This window comes from Protomyctophum parallelum (assembly GCF_964188405.1).
Source record: "Protomyctophum parallelum genome assembly, chromosome: 6".
In the NCBI taxonomy this organism is placed as follows: Eukaryota; Metazoa; Chordata; class Actinopteri; order Myctophiformes; family Myctophidae; genus Protomyctophum; species Protomyctophum parallelum.
This window is the reverse complement of record NC_139701.1, coordinates 20,426,919-20,445,889: the sequence shown is the minus strand read 5'-3', so window position 1 is coordinate 20,445,889 and position 18,971 is coordinate 20,426,919. Positions and strand designations below refer to the sequence as shown.

Genomic DNA, 18,971 nt, shown 5'->3' with positions numbered 1-18,971 from the left:
CCCGGAAGTTTACGTTTTGCTTTGCTCTGCCCTTGCCCTGCCGCTGTCGGCGCTGTCCAAAAAGAACAGATCTACAAGCCAACACTGCGCTGAGAAGCGCCGCGTTGTTTGTTTGCAGATCTGTTTTTTTGGAACGCTACAACAACAACCGCGCTTGACAGTTGCGATGTGATGATCAAATCTCTGAAGTGCAATGGATGCAGAACAGATGCAGGCATCACATAATAACGCATCATTGCCTTGTTTGTGGTTTGCCAACGCGGTGGTTATAATATTTCTCAACATAAATATTGTAATAATCAGTATTAGGTTAGCCTGCGGTTGGTGAGGCTAAGCTAAGTTGGCTAACGGTATACCATTCATCCATCAACATGGCACACTGGACCAACTTTGAAAAGGAGACGGAGAAAGAAATTAAAAAACTGATCAAATGCATGTCTGGGATCGAAGATGAAGAGGACCTCAATTTCCAATCGGCGATGAAATATGCTTCGTCCAATTTCAGGTAATTACTAATTAGTTAGAGTCAGACATACTGTATACACAATGAAGGTGGGCTTGCTAACGTTACTTCAATAATACACGTTGTTAATATATTATTGTGTTGTCAGGTTCCATCGTTACCTCGACGTGGACAGTCATAAGGTTCAACGCAGCATTAGTGGGTGAGTTGTTGACATGATCATCATACTACAGTACACAAGTACCCCCCCCCCCCCCTCCCTTCGTCCGGTGTAAAGGCTGTTTTGCATTTACAGTCCATGGCATACGAAAGAGTCACACCAGACGAGAACAAAATTAATGAGGTGTGAATATTGCAAAGGAGCTGCATTTGCCTCCCATTTCAACAATGTTGGTGACAACAAAGTACTGCAAAAAAATTATATATAAATGAAATTAGCAATAGTAATTGCTTTAAAAATATGTAAGTATCCAAAAGTACAAATTACACAGTACATTTTATTTTTTAATATCAATACTCAGACTTTCTGGATTTTGTAGATTTTCTTTTGAAAATAGTAGACCTACTGGATTGTAGATCTGCTGTTTTCGCAATATATGGCTATAGTGTTTTCATAATGTGTTTTTTGAGTAAAAGTACAGCATATTTCTCTTTGAAATGTTGTAGAGTGAAAGTCATATGCATACAAAAATACTTAAAGGGGAATTCCATTTATTTTCAACATTTTACTATGTCATTAATATACCTTAGAGCTTTTTTGTGGAAATAATAAAAAGAAGTCCCCCCATTCTGTGTTTCCTAGACATTGTGAAGTACATCTTGATCATGGATCCATGATCAAGATGTAGTAGCAGCAGGAGACTCAAAGAGTCTCCATTGAGTATCTTATTGAATGATGACCCAGTCATCAGGAATGGCTCAAAAAATAAAAAATAAATCTTCATGTTCATTTTTTGGGTGAACAACTCCTTCAAGCTGGAGCCAGCAATGATCTTTCTTAAATTCTTATTATATCAGAATACAACTGCAGTTTGTAAATAGCATTTGTTAAATTCTGTGCTGCCCTAATTCTTATTTTCTACATCCCCATAGGATACACGAAAAGCTAATGGTTCACTCCGATCTAAATAAAGCTGCGAGCTGGATGAGACTGACTGAAGAGTTTCTGGACTCCCCTTTACCCAATACAGATGGAAATAAGGTGCTGGATGGCAATTTATAGAACATAATGCAACTATGACATGGCACTAACATATTAGGAACAGATAAGTATTTCATATACTGTTCTAAAGATGGTGTCACGTTTCCTAACTTTCCTCATATAAAGACCATCAGCTAAAATGTACAACTAATAAACAATTAGAACAATAGCTATTATGTTAATATTATGCACTCTGTCTGTGTTTCAGTATTTTTGTCTTTTTGAGTGGTGCAACCACTCCTACAACCAGCAATGTCCGTGTACCTACCTGTTTGTGTACCTACCTGTTTGTATCAGTGGTCATGAGCACGAGTGGTGTGCACATGCGTGAAATTGGAACACGGGGTAAAGCTAGAGAGGGGAGTTGCACCACTCGGTTCACACAGGTGTGATTTTTTATTTCAGACGGATGTACATCACAGTATACTGGCACTGTTGCTGTTCTTATCCGAGTCGCCTTCAAACGCCAACTTCACAGAGAGACCCAGGCTAAAGGAGGCTGGTGAGTTGAGTCTACAAGACCAGTGGTTCTCAAAGTGGGGTCCAGCGACCCCCAGAAGTCCTTGAGGATGTCCCAGGGTGTCGCCAGCGAAATTGTCATAAAATTAGCCACTTGTCTTTAAACCTATTTTATACTTTGGATATAAAAGAAAATCTATCAACAAGCTCACAACTCTTCTTGTGAGCTTGTATATCTTCTATTATTGACAAATTAAAAGTTTTGGAATAGTACATTTTAAACGCAAATCTTGCATGGCAGTCCCTGGCACACACTCTTATCAATTTGTAGGGTCTTTGACATTTGAGAACCACTGTACCAATGGTTCATGCACCCTAGGAACAGTGTTCCAGTTTTTTCATTTAACCACAATCATCTATACGTTTGCCTGTGCAGAAAGAGAAGATAACTTCGACTGGGCTAAGTATTTGATGGATGGCGAGGATGTCGAAATCGGACCATATCCAGACACCCCTGTGAGTAAAATTCTATTACTAATTATGCTACAGTGTTGAACTTTTCTACTTCAAAGACTAGATAGTGTTCAGCGCTACATTCCCTGAAAAAAGCCAGTTAAACTCAGTCCACCAGTAGAAATATTGGTAATACTTTCTATGAAGTGTTACCACTTTTATAAAACGTACATTATAGGGCATAGCAGTGGGTGTGTTTTTTCTGGTTCCACTGAAAAATCGGCCATTTACCAAAAAGAATCAAAAGTTTCATGGTCATGAATCACCAGGATCCTGGATGGCTTGATTCTAGGCTTAAAATAATTCATATAAATATTTTTGTAAATCTCTATGGGAAAAAATAATGGCATATCTTTCAGTGGAACCAGAAAACGATCTACTTATAATACTGTTTAATTAAAGTTAAAAGTACTTGTAATGCTTTAGAACAATTCTCATTAACAACATTATAAAGCATTTTATATAAGTTCAAGTAGAAATGCATTATAACCTGTTTATAGAACTCTTAGAGTGTACAAATGGAACCAAATGGACCCTCATTTGTACACTCTCAGTTACAGACCTGCAAGGTTCCAGTTGGACGTTGAATGGTCCTTTATGTTTCTTCAGGAGTGGTCAGAGGAGGAGAGCGAGGACGAGGACAGTCAGCAGCCAATCAGCAGGGAGGATTCTGGCATCCAGGTGGACAGGACGCCATTGGAGGACCAGGACAATGCCAACAAGACCGTCCCAGTCAACTGGACAGGTGCTGACATGACATGACCAGAGCCAGTGGTGCACACAGCACTTAGTATAGATTCTCCTGGTCAAAGTAAAAGTTGCCCAGTCAAATTTGTACAAAAACATACTTAACTATTCAAAGGTAAAATTTTGTGCATTTTATTTTTAATAGTAATGCATTCTGTACTATTTCCTGCCCCTCAAAGATTTTACAGAAAAAATAAAAATAAATCAATAATAGTAAAAAAAAAGAAAAAGCTTTTAGATTTATTTTATTTTATATTTTCATTAGATTTGAAATGGGGCTTAAGTGGTTAATTCAGTACTTTTCTCCTTCCTAGTAGTGTAGTCAAAAGTACATACAGTATTCTTCTACTTTGGAATGTATTGGCGATCAAATAATATCTGTACAAATAAAGTACAGATATTCAAAATGTTACTTAGTTACTGTCCACCACTGCCGCTAACAATGATACAGGACAGGAAAGGGGTGTGTGTGTCTTACTGTTTTGATGATTGCATGTGGTTGTGGGTGTGTCGGCACTGAAGCTGCTTTTGAGACTGTGTCAATAATTCCAGTGGTTGTTGTGCTTGCAGTGGGTGAACCAGATGCCCGGGCCTGGCTTGAACAGCATGTGGTGACGCCATACTGGGTGGCTCATTCTCCCCGCTTCCCCCACAGTCTCCATCTACACTCCAATTTACTAAATATTTGGTAAACCTTCCAAGTACCTTCCATTATCATGGTTTTCAACGGGGTCCCCAGAAAAATGGGTTAATACAGCATCAAAATCAGTTTAACCAGTTGAACCCTTTTCTTTTTTTTGAACAGCTATTGGAAAATAGAGCTAAGATGTTCAAAACATCTTAAAAAAATTAATCATTTTAACAAAAACATTAAATCTTAAACATTTTCATATGGCAGTCTGCATCAAAATACAATGGAAGTCCTTGAGTAGAGAAACCACTTACTTGACCGATCCCTGGCTAATAAGACAAATATGCCATAAACCATTATACTAGTATTCTTTCATAAATAAAGAATATTTCAATAGGAACTGCTCCTGTCGCAAGTTGATGTCCTATGCCCATATGGTCTGGTATGCCCTATGGAATGTGTGGTATGCATATGCTAATAAAAAATAACTTCAGATTTCCTACGGTTAATATGAGCATCAAATTATATAAAAAATAAATCTACACGCTGATAATGTGATGTGTTGTGAGTGTGTAGCTCTGTTATTTTCGCAGGATTAAAAGGAACACTGTTGTCCATGACTCCAAGTATTTCAAAGAAATGTAAAACGGTGTGACGCACTATGATCTTTGAATGGAATCTGTTGAAATGTCATCACTGAATGGGGGAACTTTTCTATGGCCTTGATTTCTTTCCTTTTTGTTTTTCCTCAGGGACCAACACTTGTACAACACTGACCCATTGTATTTGCCAGAAGAAAAGGCCTTTGTCACCGAGACCCAAGTGATTAGAGAGACACTGTGGTAAGAGGGGCTGATGTACTAGCAAGTGATCGTAGAATTGTGCATATTGTCAAAGGAACATTGTCCTTCACTGTCTCTTAAGAATTAATGATTTTACAGAATGCTTTGGAGTTGTTTTTATAATACAGAATCTGTGCAGCCTTGGTCCTGGTATAATTTGGATGATGAAGTCTGTGTCTATCCCATTTCTGACTATGTGTAAAAGACAACAAGACATTTCCAAAATACTGGAAGGTTGCACATCCCAAAGTTAATTGAGGACAAAATAATTTTACAAATTGTTTTTGGCACACACCAATAAACTTCACTGCTTGCACAGTTCCCGGAAATGCTCAAGCAACCAGCTATTTTTCATTCAGCTCTTTTTTAACTCGACAACAAGACATTGTTGGTAATGTTATGTATGTGTAAATATACATTTATTGCAGGCTTCTCTCTGGCGTGAAGAAACACTTCATATTTCAGCATCATGACGGGCAAGTGTCAGTCAGGAACAATGTGGTGGTAACTCATCTGACGAGTGTAAGTTTCAAGTTATTGTTTTGTCATGAATGTCGTGAATCTAGCTTCTTGCAGTGATTTCTTTTTTTAACCAAGCTGTATGATAAAGTATGTAATTATTTAATACAATATAACTAACACAACCACAGTGGTTGTAGTTGGTCTACCTGCTCGTCTATTGACAAATGTATATCCTGTGGTTGGGTAGAACACCTACTGGTTATCAAGTGCTGTTGCATGCAGTTCAAAAGTAAATACTTGCAGTATATCTTCTGTAAATGGGCTTTCTGTATTAGCTCTACAGTAGACATTTGAACCGATTACGCGGGAGACTCGGGTTTGAATCTAAGGTATGACCTAAAAGTTATGACCGTGGGCTAATATACTGGTACATCAGACTGGGTGTCATTGAAAAGAACTGTCGCACAACGGTGTCGTGCACCGAAAATAGTCAATCTACAAACTCACACAATGTGTTGCGTCCAAGCTTGAGCTTCTAGATGGTCTATTTCCAATGCAAACAAAGTATGAATCAGGCTTGAGAAGATAACATGGCTGACCAGGACCCCTGTTTCTGTGTGCTGTAGAGCTGTCTGCACTCTGTGCTGGAGCATATAGCTGTGTACGGCCAGGCCGTGTTCCGGCTGCAGAGGTTCATAGACGAGGTGACGGGGTACAGCTGTGAGCCATGTCCTCCGGGCTCTGCATCCACCTCCAAGAAGGGCTCAGAGCCTCCATTCAGGACCTACCAGGCCTTCGTTTGGGCGCTCTATAAGTACTTTGCCAGCTTCAAAGAGGAGCTGACCGCAATAGAGAAAGAACTCATATGTAAAGGCAAGGTGTCATTTTGCTACGTTTTCCGTACCAGCTGTCGAGAGAATCTTTAGTCAACGTTTGAAATGTAAAAGTAAATACAGAAAAATGTTTATATTTATAGACTTAAAAGTCTAGCCAAAGAAAATGCATAAATTCATAATGAATTATTACTATCTCACAAGATCACTGTGGAAATCATTGCTATTTAATTATTTATTATTTATTAATTATCAAGAAATGTGTTTCCACTGTTACTTGTTCTAAATACTGAGGACATTTTTCTTTTTACATGATTGCCATCATTTCTAGAAATGCGACAAGCTGTCGCATTTCGATTTGTATGTGGTACATTTGTGATACACAGCAATAAGTTTTGTTTTCTGATCTGTCCTCTTCTGTAGATGAGACGGTAACACTTTCTGCCGTTCTGGAGCGTCTCAGCCCCCACCTGGCACAGATCAAAGTGCTGCACAAAGTGTTCTGCACGGGGGTAGCTGAGGTGCCCCCCGAGACCCCCAACGTTGTACGGGCCTCCCACCTGCTCAACACCCTCTATAAGGCTATCATTGAGTACGACAGCGTTGGGGAGGCGTCAGAGCAGTCGGTGAGTTTGAGCTGAGTGCTGACAGTTCATGAATCATCATGTAATCGAGAAGCAAGTTTTGGACATATGAGGTTTCCACCCGACAGAGACAATATATTTTCTTTTCTTGTATATCAATTAATTTACATTAAATCATTAAAGATCTCTCCTTTTTTGTAGGTGGCTTTGTTGTTTTCCTTATGGACAGAGACAGTCCGACCGTACTTGGAGATTGTGGATGAATGGATTGTCCATGGCCACCTATTTGACCCTGCCAAAGAGTTTATCATTCAGAGGTACTGTGAACGGAGTATTAATCGTTGTTGCCTAGTTTTTCTAAATGTTCATCTACATTTGCCACATTTGTGTCTACTTTTGCCTGCCCAGAATAGAGACGTTAGTGTTCATGTGGTTGAAGACTAAATCTAGACTAGATCATCTGCATCAACGTTTTTCAGGCCAAGGACCCCTTAACTGAGAGAGACTATCATAACTTTTGTGCAAATAGTTTTTCTGTGGTGTAACCACTCCCTTACGGAGCTATGTGTGTGTGGGGGTGGCTGGCTGGCTGGCTGGCTGGGTGGGTGGGTGGATGGGTGCGTCTGAGCACAAAAACAGCATGGTTGTTTTTCACCACCTGTGCGCAACCTAACACACACACACACACACACACACACACACACACACACACATATTAACTGTATATATGGTGATTTCGGGTGTGCCAGTACAGTACAGTACAGTAGAGGGAGCTTACGCCACGGTAACTCTGTCATTTCTCAACCGTTTCGGACGCGGGGCGGCTCGCCCGAATTGGGCCGGCACCCTGGGTGCGTTCCTGTGGGATTCCCCCCCACACACACGGAGTTGCACCACCCACTTCAAACGGGTGTGATTTTTGTTTGTTTATTTACAAATCATATTTTCTATTAATATGTTGGCTTCATGTTAATGTGTATTTTCAGACTTTAACCACTTGATTTTTGGCTCTGTACTCGGTCTGCTCCAAACACACAAAGATGTGTAGTAACTCTGAGAACCCCCTGTTGAACACCCATGACCCAGGGCATCTGTTCCCGCCTGACTTCTCTGCATCCCGTTTCCCCTGCCTCAGGAACAAGGACGTTGCGGTGAACCACCGGGACTTCTGGTACGCCACCTACACGCTGTACAGCGTGTCTGAGACGGTGGAGAGTGAGGACAAGCTGAATGACGCGGCCAGCGGCAGCTCCGGAGGCGACCAGGGCTCCAGCAGCAGCAGCAGCAGGAAGCAGCTCACCATGGTGTCCTTCCTCAAGCCTGTCCTCAAGCAGATCATCATGGCCGGAAAGTCCATGCAGCTGCTCAAGAACCTGGACCGCAAGGACGTCCAACAGTCGGAGACTGGCTCCTCCAGAGGTCAGTGTTCGCCAGGCACTCATACATTTGTATTACTATACTTGTGAGGACGTCAAATTGTTAGACTGGCACTGGTATAATCCATGACACTGGTGTAATCCGTGAGTGGTGTGAGAGGTAGAGCAAAGAAAAAAGAAGAAAAGTCAAGTACCTTGTCGCTGGTATTAGTCCAGCAGCCAACAGGTTTCTTTTTTGTTTTTATTGGCCTAAACTATTACTAATCTAAACTATTACTAAAATAATCCACTTGCTGACTGGCTGTCAGCATTGAGCAATGTTTTCAAAATGTCATTATGCTTTAAGTAGCATGTGACATGTCAAACTAGAGGGTTTTCATGATTCTGAATCCATTCCAAGCTTTAGTTTTGCACATAAAACACTCCTTGGGCTAAAAACGGCCATAGCCACTCGCTCAAATGTGCTGAGGTCTGTGGTAACAGAAAGGTTGACCTAGGACATGACCTAGGACATATGCACAGGCTGGTTGTTAGTCACATTTTTATGTCAATGGGATTGTTGCAGACAAATACACATAATAGTGTGTTCAACAACTCAAAGCACTGCATTGATTTCAGAGCCAGTCTAATTTTTATAAGGCGTATAACATTATAGAATTGTCAGTTTCCATCAGTATGCGAATGTCAGCTGTTTCCTGTGTAGTGTATAGTGTACAGGAGCACGTTTTTCAACAATGATGTCTCCTAACTATCCTGACATAGTCGGTCGGGGCTTTAGACCACATTTACCACAAACCTTGTTTTCTGCAAGAATCGATAACCCTAAGTAAGTAAGTAGGTCATAGTGGCTTATTGTCGCTATCGACCGAGTACGATGGTGTTTTCAATGGGCTAGACCCCAGGGAGATGGATTGCTGGAAGTGGAGAGCTGCAACACTTACCATCAGTTAGCCAAGCCGTGATACTCATACGCTGAGTTGGCCGTACCCAGGACCTTGAGAGTGCTCTACCGCCTGAGCTAAACAGGCACAAATAGAAAGCAGACACGCGTAAAAAGTCCTGTGGGAAGAAGCCATTGGAAAACTGGCTTTGCTTTTTGTGTATGTATGTAGGCAACTCACATTACTGGCTGGTTACCTGATATTATACTTTGCATTACAATTTGTATACCAGAAGGAATCGGCTGTCATTGGTAAAGGACACTGTATGCTACATATGTTGCAGATGCAGAGAGAAAGAGTTTGTACACACTGTTTCTGGAATCAGTGCAGTCACGCCTCTGTCATGGGGAGGAATCGCCCACGGACACAGTGACTGAGCAGCAGGCCACAAGGAGAAGCCTCATAAAGATGCAGTCCATCGTGGTGCAGCATTTGCAAATGGATGACATCCATGATCCACTGCTGGCCATTAACTTTGCCAGGTGAACACAGAGCACATTGAAAGATCCAATTTTAGAAATATAGATGTTGCCAATTTGAGCCTTGACAATTGCAATATTTAAATTTCCTAAATGTTTTAGGACTAAACCAGAATGTTTGTAAACAAACGTGTAGGGTGGCATTTCCAGGTAGAAAGTCTATGGATATGTACGTAATACATAAGTGTCCAGAAGATCAGTTATGTCGCGTTTGTGGATATTTGGAACAAAGGAATACATTTCTAATCTAATATTAATAATAATATAAATATTACTGCTAATAATAATACTGCTCCAATGCGACGATGCCGACTTTATCTACTCGAAAATAACATTTTTGGTTGTGGTGAGGTCATGCTGATTAGGTCTGTCATTCTCAGGCTGTATCTGGAACAGAGCGACTTCCATGAGAGGTTCTCTGGAGGGGACTTCATCGTGGACCGCTCGTCTCAGTCGGTCACCTGCCAGACGTTTGAGCTGACCCTGCGATCCTGTCTCTACCCACACATCCAGAAGAGATACATCGAGTGCTGCGGGAACCTCATGAAGACTCTGAAGAAAGACTATAAGTAAGCCTATTGTATCCCTAACGTCAGACTCGGTGTAGATTGGCCTCATCGAACAGTATGGCTGTTTTTTTTCTTTTGCAGTTGACCTGACATAGGGTGTGCTGTTCATTGCTTTTCCCCATGCAGGCTGCTGGAATATCTCCAAGCCATGAGGAACTACTTTCTCCTGGAGGCTGGGGACACCATGTACGACTTCTACACGGCCATCTTCGACAAGGTGCTGGAGAAGGAGAGCTGGCAACAACTGTCTCTTCTAAACGTCCAGCTGCAGGAGGCAGTGGGACAGCGCCGCCCAGAGGACAGTAGCCGGTACTGCACATGTTACTTTTGCAGCTTTTCCCTTTTAACCATATGGACCCTAGCATCCCGATTCTGGACATGTCATAATCTGTGAACATTTGGTGAAAATAGAAAAACATTTTGCGATTTAACAACAAAGAATATAGTGTTTAAGTGGTTGATCTATGAAAGAAACGGATAATGTTTTCTTTGTTATATTCTTTTCTTATAAACAATGTCATTGTTTTTTATAGGTTATCAATCTTCTTGGAGACCATTGATCCTGCCAGGAAAAAGCACCCTGTGAATAATCTAGATGTGCTCACTCTTAGTTACAAGGTAAGCCAGATCAATGTGTTGGTGTGTAGACCCTTACAGTGTACAGTAGTGGAAGAAGTACTCATATACTACTCATACTCATATTTCTTACTTAAGTAAAAGTAGCAACACCACAATATTAAAAACTGTTACTTGCAAAGTTTTCAAATAATTGTTAAGGAGTAAAAAAGAATAATAACTCCATGTAGTGGAGTAGAATTGAAAAATGGTCACTCAAATAAAGTAAATACTTTTTGCTCACCAGGTACCCTGGCCTGTGGACATTGTGATCAGCTCAGAGTGTCAGAGGATCTACAATCAAGTCTTCCTTCTCCTGTTACAGATCAAATGGGCCAAATATAGTCTGGACACACTGCGATTCAGCGGTACAGTACCTGTACAATCTCTCCTTTTAGTGCTAAATAGGGCACTTTAATATAATAAATACAGTGTTATTTTAATGGTGCTGTTTGAGACATTTTAGGAACAGAAATTTCATTTTCAATGGATTACCACTTTCATTCAATCAGGAGAGAGAACAATCTAAAGCTAACCGACACTTATTTTAACAAGACATATCACTTACAGCCCCTTTAACTAATCAGCATGGTAGAGTTAGTATATTAATACCTATCGGATGTTTTCCGTGCCTTATCATCATTGGACCCAAAAAAGTCCCCAGGTCCGGATGGCCTTGACCCTTATGTTCTGAGATTAGCCGCAGCAGTTATTGCTAAACCCATAACTGACATTTTCAATCTTTCACTAATTTCTCAAAACTTACCTGTGGAGTGGAAACAAGCTTATGTTTCTCCTCTCCTAAAGGCGGGTGACCCTCTGGATGTAAATAACTATAGGCCAATTTCAAATCTCTCTGCCTTAGCAAAAATTCTTGAAGCCCAAGTATCATCTCAGGTAAATCATTTTCTTGATTTGCATATAATCTTAAATCCCATGCAGTCAGGCTTCAGATCCAAGCATAGCACAGTCACAGCAGGCCTTGTTGTATTGGACGACATCAAGGCTGCCTGGGACAAGTCCTATGTCTGTGCTGCCCTGTTTATCGACTTATGCAAGGCTTTTGACACCGTGGACCACCCTATTTTGCTTGATACCCTGTCTAATTTAGGCATGGGTCAAAATGCGATAGGCTGGTTTAAATGTTACTTGCTGGGTCGGACACAGTGTGTCAAAATAGGCGACATTTTGTCTGATCCTGCAACTTTGGAAAAAGGTGTCCCACAGGGTTCGATATTAGGTACCCTACTCTTTCTTTTGTATGTGAATAACATCTGTAGTCAATCAAAGCACTCTAGGTACCACATGTATGCAGACGATACGGTTCTGTACACCTGTGCGCCGACTCTCGAGGTGGCTGTTGCAAATCTGTCCATTGATTTCGTCTCCCTGCAGCACGAATTAATAAAGAGCAAACTATTGCTAAATGGCACCAAAACTAAAGCTATGTTGTTCACTCCACGAGCTATTTCAGCTCAAATGAGTATCTCCACTCTAGATGGAACTCCCATTGAGTGGGTGGAACGATACAAATACCTTGGTTTTTGGTTGGATAAACACCTTAATTTCAAATTTCATATTGATTCTTTGTGCAAAAATCTTAAATTCACTCTGGGTTTCTTCTACAGATTGAAGGCTTGTTTTGCTTGTTCAGCTCGTAAAAAACTTCATTGGTCTCTTTCTGTCCCAATTGGATTATGGTGATACCATTATAGGTTTGCCTGCTCCTCATCCTTGACCAAATTGGATCCCCTATACCATGCTGCATTGCGATTCATAACAAATGCACCTTTCAGAACACATCATTGCACGTTGTATGCTGCAGTCGGTTGGTTCTCATTAGCAGCTTGCAGGCTTCAGCATTGGCATATTTTCATTTATAAAGCCATTCTGGGTGACCTGCCGTCTTATATTTCATCTAAATTCGATCTGGTCCAAAACGGCCTAAACCTCAGGTCAAATGCTTGGCTGCGGTGTGTAGTACCAGCATTCAAATCTGAGGGGGGTAAAAAATGTCTGGCCGTCTTTGGCCCTTGGTCGTGGAATGATCTACAGTCCAGACTAAAATTGGCTTTGAAAGTTCCCTTGAGAACTTTCAAAAGGATCATCTTTGATGTACAATCCAACAATTGCACATGTTTGGATATGTACTAGCCTATGTTCATGCCTATATATTTATTATATCTGCTCAGATCGTGGAGATTGTGTATATTGTAATGTGTATATGGTGTATTTTGCCCTGCTACTAAAAGAAAATAGTAGGACAGGTGACTTGTTGTATTTATGCATAGGTACTTTAAGGTGTATTATGGATGTTGTATTTGCTGGTTCAAAATGTAACATTGATGATGTGGTATTGAAGTGTAATTTTTATTTCTGCCTCATGGCCAGTTCCCACTTGTAAAAGAGACGCAGTCTCAATGTGATTTTACTGGTTAAATAAAGGTTAAATAAATAAAATATATATTAGCTACAGTAGCACAAATACTTTAAGTAATATGGTTGGAGTTAGTCTCCCTACTTGCAGACACCTGCTGGTTGACCCTGTCAATAAAGTTATTTGAAGCTGATGGCACACCGGAATTGATACTGCGTGAACTGACTGCAGCCATCTTTATTGTTCAGTGGTTTGGTGGTAGTAGTTTTCGTAGTTCTCATCGGGTGAGGAAACCAATGGAAATAAAATGTACAGAGCGTAGTGTTAATTAACCTGGTACTATTTCTGATTTAACATTGTGATTATTAATGACTGTGTCCCATAGATTTGACCGTAGCCACAAAGAAATCAGAGGGAAATGCACCTGAGGAGTTGGCCCCAAAAGAACCCATCAAACAACAGATCCACAGAATGTGCCTTCTACGGGTCAAACTGATGCACTTTGTCAACAGTCTGCACAACTACATCATGACCAGGGTGAGCATGACATGAGTCATTCATTATTATGAAACGTCTGCTCATTTTCTTCTGTTTCATCACTTTTAATTTCACCTGTTTATGAGTTCTCTCTCCTGATAACATAAAATTGGTGTTCCGAGATGAAAATGCATTTACTGTTTTTACTAAAGAGCTGGAGAGACAGATACCCAGCCCTGTTACTGAACAAACTACAATTTATTACTATATGAGCATAGAGCTATTTTAATTTACTTACTTTAACGTTTTCTTTCTTTTACTTTACTCACTAAATGTTTTCATGCTATCGTACAGCAGCCATATGTAGTATGTTCCTCATCTGCCACAGCCACTTAATAGGCGAGTAAAATGTTATCTTATCTTTTGCATGTCTGTGTGTCTACACTATGTCTTGGAAGATTCTCCACAGTACAGGATTAGAGTTTCAGCATCAAGTCCAGGAAGCTAAGGACCTGGACCAGCTGATAAAGATCCACTACAGATACCTGTCGACCATTCATGACCGTTGCCTTCTGCGAGAGAAGGTAGGCCTTCACCTACAGAGTTAACCACTTTCAAGTTCAACCTGGCATCTCTATTTTGGGTTAATATATCCAAAAAATTTAAAAAATAAAATAAATAGCCAATCTGTCAAGCTCACAATCTCAGCACCTGCTATTTCTGACACCATTGTACAACAAAGTTAAATCAGAACTAGTGACCTCATAGATACTGGTTACATGGAATGAAGAAAGTTCATTATTTCCATTTGCTTCTTTGTATAGTATATTTTCATACAAAGCCATACAAAAAAATGGAAATGCAAACAAGCTACAGAATAACGCATATTTTTCCATCATGTCAGTAGGTGAAACTGTTATGCCTAATTTGTGCTCCGTTGCAAACTGAAATATTTGATTTGATTTATTTGATATATTCATGATACAATTCATAGGAGAGCAGTACAGAATTATCAGGGTTGCACAAAAAGTCTGAGGACTTATTTCCATTGTGATCCAAATAAATAAATAGTTACAGCATGTGATAAGAAGAACATGTGTACTAACATTACAATACTAATGACATTTACAACCGGCCATCATAGATCAATAAACAAAAGACAATAAATAGATAAATACAGCAATATACTAACTTGCCCATCAGCCACTTTTTCAAATTTTTTAAAAATTTTCAAAGACTGGCAAATTTAGCAGACCTACAATCTCACAAGATACGATGGGTTATTAGCTTGTAGTTTGGCTATTTCCGACAAGCAACACAGTCCTGTGATTAAATATGATTCAGGCTTCAATGAGTTTAGCCTTCATTTATATGAGGTCATTTATATTATCTGCTGAGCTGCTGCTGCTGTTGTTTTCCCCAGGTCAGTTTTGTGAAGGAGGCGATAATGAAGGTTCTCAATCTAGTCCTCATCTTCTCGGACCGATGGCAGGCTGGCTTTGGAGCATGGAGGTGTGTTGTTTCTCCTTACAGACTGCCAAGAGAAAATATGACCATATTTATAATAATTATATATATATATATACACACACACACACACACACACACACACACACACACACACACAGACAGACACACCTTTTTATTGTTTTTCAATAGGGATGCCGAACATTAGTATCTGTATGAGCAGATGCTCGCCTTGTTGACTGGTATCGGTGTATCTGCAAATAAGATGCCATTCACTGATACCAGTGGCCGATGTTAATCTGTAATCTTTATGATTAATTTGTTTCCCTGGAACAAAAGGGGGGAGGGGACAACAAAAACACAACAAAACAAAAAATCGGTATCGACCAAATTATTATTATTTAATTGGTATTGGCCCAGAATATCCCAATTGTTACACCTGCTTCTTAATGATGCATTTTAACCCATTCTGACCTGAGATCAAATTCATACGAGGTTTCCGCCGGACACACACTGGTCTGATGAACCCATTCTGACCTGAGATCAGATTCTAAAAATATCAGTCGTTCTTCGATTTTTTCAAAAATAGCAGACCTACAAGCTCGTATCGCGCCACTCGGTGGCGCGATATGAGCTTGTAGATCTGCTATTTTTCAATAGCTAAAGCATAACATGATGCTGACACCAAAATGGGTGCCCGGTCAGAATGGGTTAAGACAGTAATACATCTGGTCCAAAGGCTGTACAATCTCATGCCCAGTTTATTATTGGCTGATCACCCCATAGCGATGATTTGATTGGCTGAGCAAAGCAAATATTGAAGATAAATAAAAGTGAGGGCAGAAAAAAGTGAAGACGGAAAAGTGAGAACACAAATTGTGATTTGTCAGAATGAGATGATGTATGATGATAACAGCGCCCCTCACTTCACAGTCACACGGGTGTGATTTCATATGTCCAGCTTTTGGTGTGTGTAAGTCAGATTTTGTCCTAACACAAACATTAAATGCCATTGACAATGAATGGATCATTTTGAGTGCTTGTGTAACACAAACATTGATGACGAAGGTGAGGACGCAAATTGTGATTGGCCGGGATGAGATAATGTATGAAGATGTACGATGATAAGAGGTTCCCTCACTTCACACAAGTGTGATTTTGTTTTTACATTTACATTCCAGAATCGAGTCCATCGATAAGATGGAATCGGACTTCAAGAATTGCCATATGTTTCTCGTGACCATTCTGAACAAGGCGGTGTGCCGTGGCTCATTCCCCCACTGTAAGTGCAACACCAGTACAGTACTTATGATTGTATAATATATAATTGCACAATTATATTGGACTGCAGCTTTAAGCCCTATTTAAAAATGTTACCTTCTAATGTCATACCCAAAATGGGGACACCAGGTTGAAAATAGTTAACCGTATTCTCTCTTGTCCTCTTGTCATTCGCAGTGGAGTCGTTGGCCTTGTCCCTCATGGCAGGTTTTGAGCAGTGCTGAGCGCAGGCACACGTGTACAAGGAAGGTGTGGTCCGGCGACTCGGCTGTGCAGCTCCGTCTCATCCCTGCTCCTGTGACTCCCTAGCAGCTTGACCCGTCAACATGTGAGACTGATCATGATGTCACTGACATGGACAGCATGGTGGTGGGAGAATGATCTGTCTTATGAAGGCCTAACTCATGTGTGGCCCCTTGTGGCCATTCAGAGCATTGCACAATGAATGGCTTGCAGCTTTTGCAACTACTACTTGTAAATTAGTTTTTCTACGATGATGCCATGTTGATTGTCATTATGTGTATGTACATAGTAAGCACAATAAATCTTGCACAATGCTGAAGGCCTATGCTATTTTTCAGTGTTGTCCTTCGTAGACTGTTGCTAGTCCATCATTATTTTGTAAAGCAAGAATTGATGGTAGATAGTTTAAACAGAAGAGCATCTACTGTAAATTAATTAATTAATTAAGTGGCTTTGTTAATTTAGATAGGACTGAAAAAAAATGAATAGGGATCCTGCTAATGCTACCAAATATTGTAAGGAAGAAAACTATTACAATGCAAACAAAAGATTGAAGCTACACTGTGTAACTTTTGTGTCGTACCCAAATCTCCCATGAAAGTACTGAACGTTTTATCACTGAGGTGGCGTGCAAGGAAGTTAAGGAACAAATGTTCTTTTCCTCATTTGAATTGGCCCAGCAGGAATTGAGTTACCTTCTCATATACTATGAAGGTGATACAACAGGCTGGAATGACAGAGATAATGTTGGGGATGACACCTTTGTAGAACCCTCTAGCGCCCTCATTCCTCCATGTCCTTCTGATGACATCGATAACCCCACTGTATGCAATGTGCTGGTCCTGTAGACGAACCTGCACCACCTGGTATGGGTATGTTGCAGCCATAGCGCATATTTTAGATAATGCAGCCATTGTGATACATTCCAATGGACTCAGCTTGTGGTCTGAAGGCATGTTGTTGTATTTGTTGTATTCTCTCTTTAGCTCCTCATAGGTCATTAACTGCAATGCTCCTTGAAAGGTTCCAAACAGAGCAGGGACATACCCCCGGTATAGACCTGGCACTCCCTCGTGGCGGTACACCTTTACCAGAGTATCAACGATGCCATTGTACTGTTTACTGGATGGGTCAGGATTGTACTGAAGCACCAATCGGGTCTTTATTACCCAGATTGGGTTGGTTATAGTAGCAGTCAGCATACCTGCTTCAACTGCAGACACTAGGTGCTCTGTGGCACTCAGCTCTGTTTGACGTCCTTCTTGTGTATATGCTTTGATTGCGTTATAAAAGAAAAGGTAGAGTCCCCATGATGTTCCAGCAGCACAAATGCTCGGGGTCACCCCCTGGTAGAGTCCTCTTAGTCCCTTCTGTTGCCAGACACTCTTCAAACAGTGAAAAATGCCATTGTACTTGGGTCTTAATTCCAGCCCGTCGCTTGCAGCAAATCTGAGTTTGACCAAATCCAGAGGATGTAGCATCATTGTTGACACCACTCCTCCACTGAGACCTCCAGCCAGGTTCTCCAACCTCACATGGCTCAGCATTTGGATAGGACCTGCTGGGAAGAGATTGGACCCCTGGGGACCTGAAGGTCCTGTAGGAGAAGAGTTCATGTTCAGCTGAGGAGTTAGGAAGCTAAGAGGTTAGCTGTGGGGAAACCCGGTAGACTAGTGAACAATATTATTCAGTAGCACACATGGTAATATTCCTTTAAGAAAGTCAGCTACTGCCGTCACATTAAACACCGCAAAACTAACAACCTTTGCATGTTCGGTGGGCAGCATGGATGCAGTAAAAATGTTAAAGACCTGGTGAAAATGAAATACAATGGGTAACAGATAAATTATGGTTGAGTATAAAAGCACCACAATCAAACAACAAAAAACAAACAAACTGATAAAATAATAAGACTAGATTCACACAGCGGAGTGCATACTGTATCTCCACCAGAAAGTATATGATGTCACTGTCATCTATGACATATCTGACGTATGACTCCATATTTGGGCAAAGATTCATGCATCAGACTACCATTGACTTAGTTAAATAGGTGTACGCTCCTGCTGATGTTGTGTTCTGACATTAGTAACAGGTTGAAGCAGTGTTTTTAAACAGTATATAAAATATATTTCTGTTTAATCGAGACCATGCCTTACTATCAGACCTGGGAGGAGTTCTCTCGTGCAGCAGAAAAACTGTATTTGGCAGATCCTATGAAGGTCAGAGTGGTTATGAAGTACAGACACTGCGACGGAAACCTTTGCATCAAAGTAACCGACGATGCTGTGTGTTTACAATACAAGACCGACCAGGCACAGGATGTAAAGAAGATCGAGAAACTCCACAGCAAACTTATGAGGCTCATGGTGTCCAAGGAGACGCACCAAGGTGACATGGAGACGGACTGA

At 40.7% G+C, this 18,971-nt stretch overlaps 3 protein-coding genes across 6 annotated transcripts; 2 read left to right on the top strand and 1 right to left on the bottom strand.

The window, feature by feature from the left end:
• The first annotated feature begins 8 nt into the window (after positions 1 to 8).
• Positions 9 to 16,862, top strand: tubgcp5 (tubulin gamma complex component 5). 4 transcript variants are annotated; one of them, XR_014569375.1, is made up of 23 exons: positions 9 to 505; positions 612 to 665; positions 1,556 to 1,664; positions 2,070 to 2,166; positions 2,560 to 2,639; positions 3,246 to 3,381; positions 3,954 to 4,071; positions 4,767 to 4,856; positions 5,285 to 5,378; positions 5,945 to 6,191; positions 6,575 to 6,777; positions 6,937 to 7,052; positions 7,871 to 8,154; positions 9,336 to 9,534; positions 9,912 to 10,100; positions 10,227 to 10,409; positions 10,634 to 10,718; positions 10,963 to 11,083; positions 13,478 to 13,629; positions 14,028 to 14,153; positions 14,998 to 15,081; positions 16,218 to 16,318; positions 16,495 to 16,862. XR_014569375.1 is itself a non-coding variant. In XM_083767260.1 (23 exons), the coding sequence occupies exons 1-23, from the start codon at positions 372 to 374 to the stop codon at positions 16,539 to 16,541; spliced, it is 3,048 nt and encodes a 1,015-aa protein (XP_083623386.1). In that variant the 5' UTR covers positions 9 to 371; the 3' UTR covers positions 16,542 to 16,862. The 4 variants fall into 4 exon arrangements, 3 of the variants coding, with proteins under 3 accessions (XP_083623386.1, XP_083623385.1, XP_083623384.1); XM_083767260.1 differs by having other exon boundaries at positions 5,945 to 6,185; positions 14,993 to 15,081; XM_083767259.1 differs by having other exon boundaries at positions 14,993 to 15,081.
• A 360-nt stretch (positions 16,863 to 17,222) lies between these two features.
• LOC310859901 (solute carrier family 25 member 32-like) lies at positions 17,223 to 18,176 on the bottom strand (the record flags this gene model as incomplete). Its single annotated transcript, XM_083766667.1, has 1 exon — positions 17,223 to 18,176. The coding sequence occupies one exon, from the start codon at positions 18,174 to 18,176 to the stop codon at positions 17,223 to 17,225; it is 954 nt and encodes a 317-aa protein (XP_083622793.1).
• Positions 18,177 to 18,710: 534 nt separating this feature from the next.
• LOC310860254 (signal recognition particle 9 kDa protein-like) lies at positions 18,711 to 18,971 on the top strand (the record flags this gene model as incomplete). The annotated part of the gene is made up of 1 exon (XM_083767066.1): positions 18,711 to 18,971. The coding sequence occupies one exon, from the start codon at positions 18,711 to 18,713 to the stop codon at positions 18,969 to 18,971; it is 261 nt and encodes an 86-aa protein (XP_083623192.1).

Coding starts and splice junctions, on each gene's coding strand:
- tubgcp5 (XM_083767259.1), top strand. CDS start 372: ATGGCACACTGGACCAACTTTGAAAAGGAGACGGAGAAAGAAATTAAA. Junction 11,084..13,477: donor GGACACACTGCGATTCAGCG/GTACAGTACCTG, acceptor TGTGTCCCATAG/ATTTGACCGTAGCCACAAAG. Junction 14,154..14,992: donor GTTGCCTTCTGCGAGAGAAG/GTAGGCCTTCAC, acceptor TGTTTTCCCCAG/GTCAGTTTTGTGAAGGAGGC.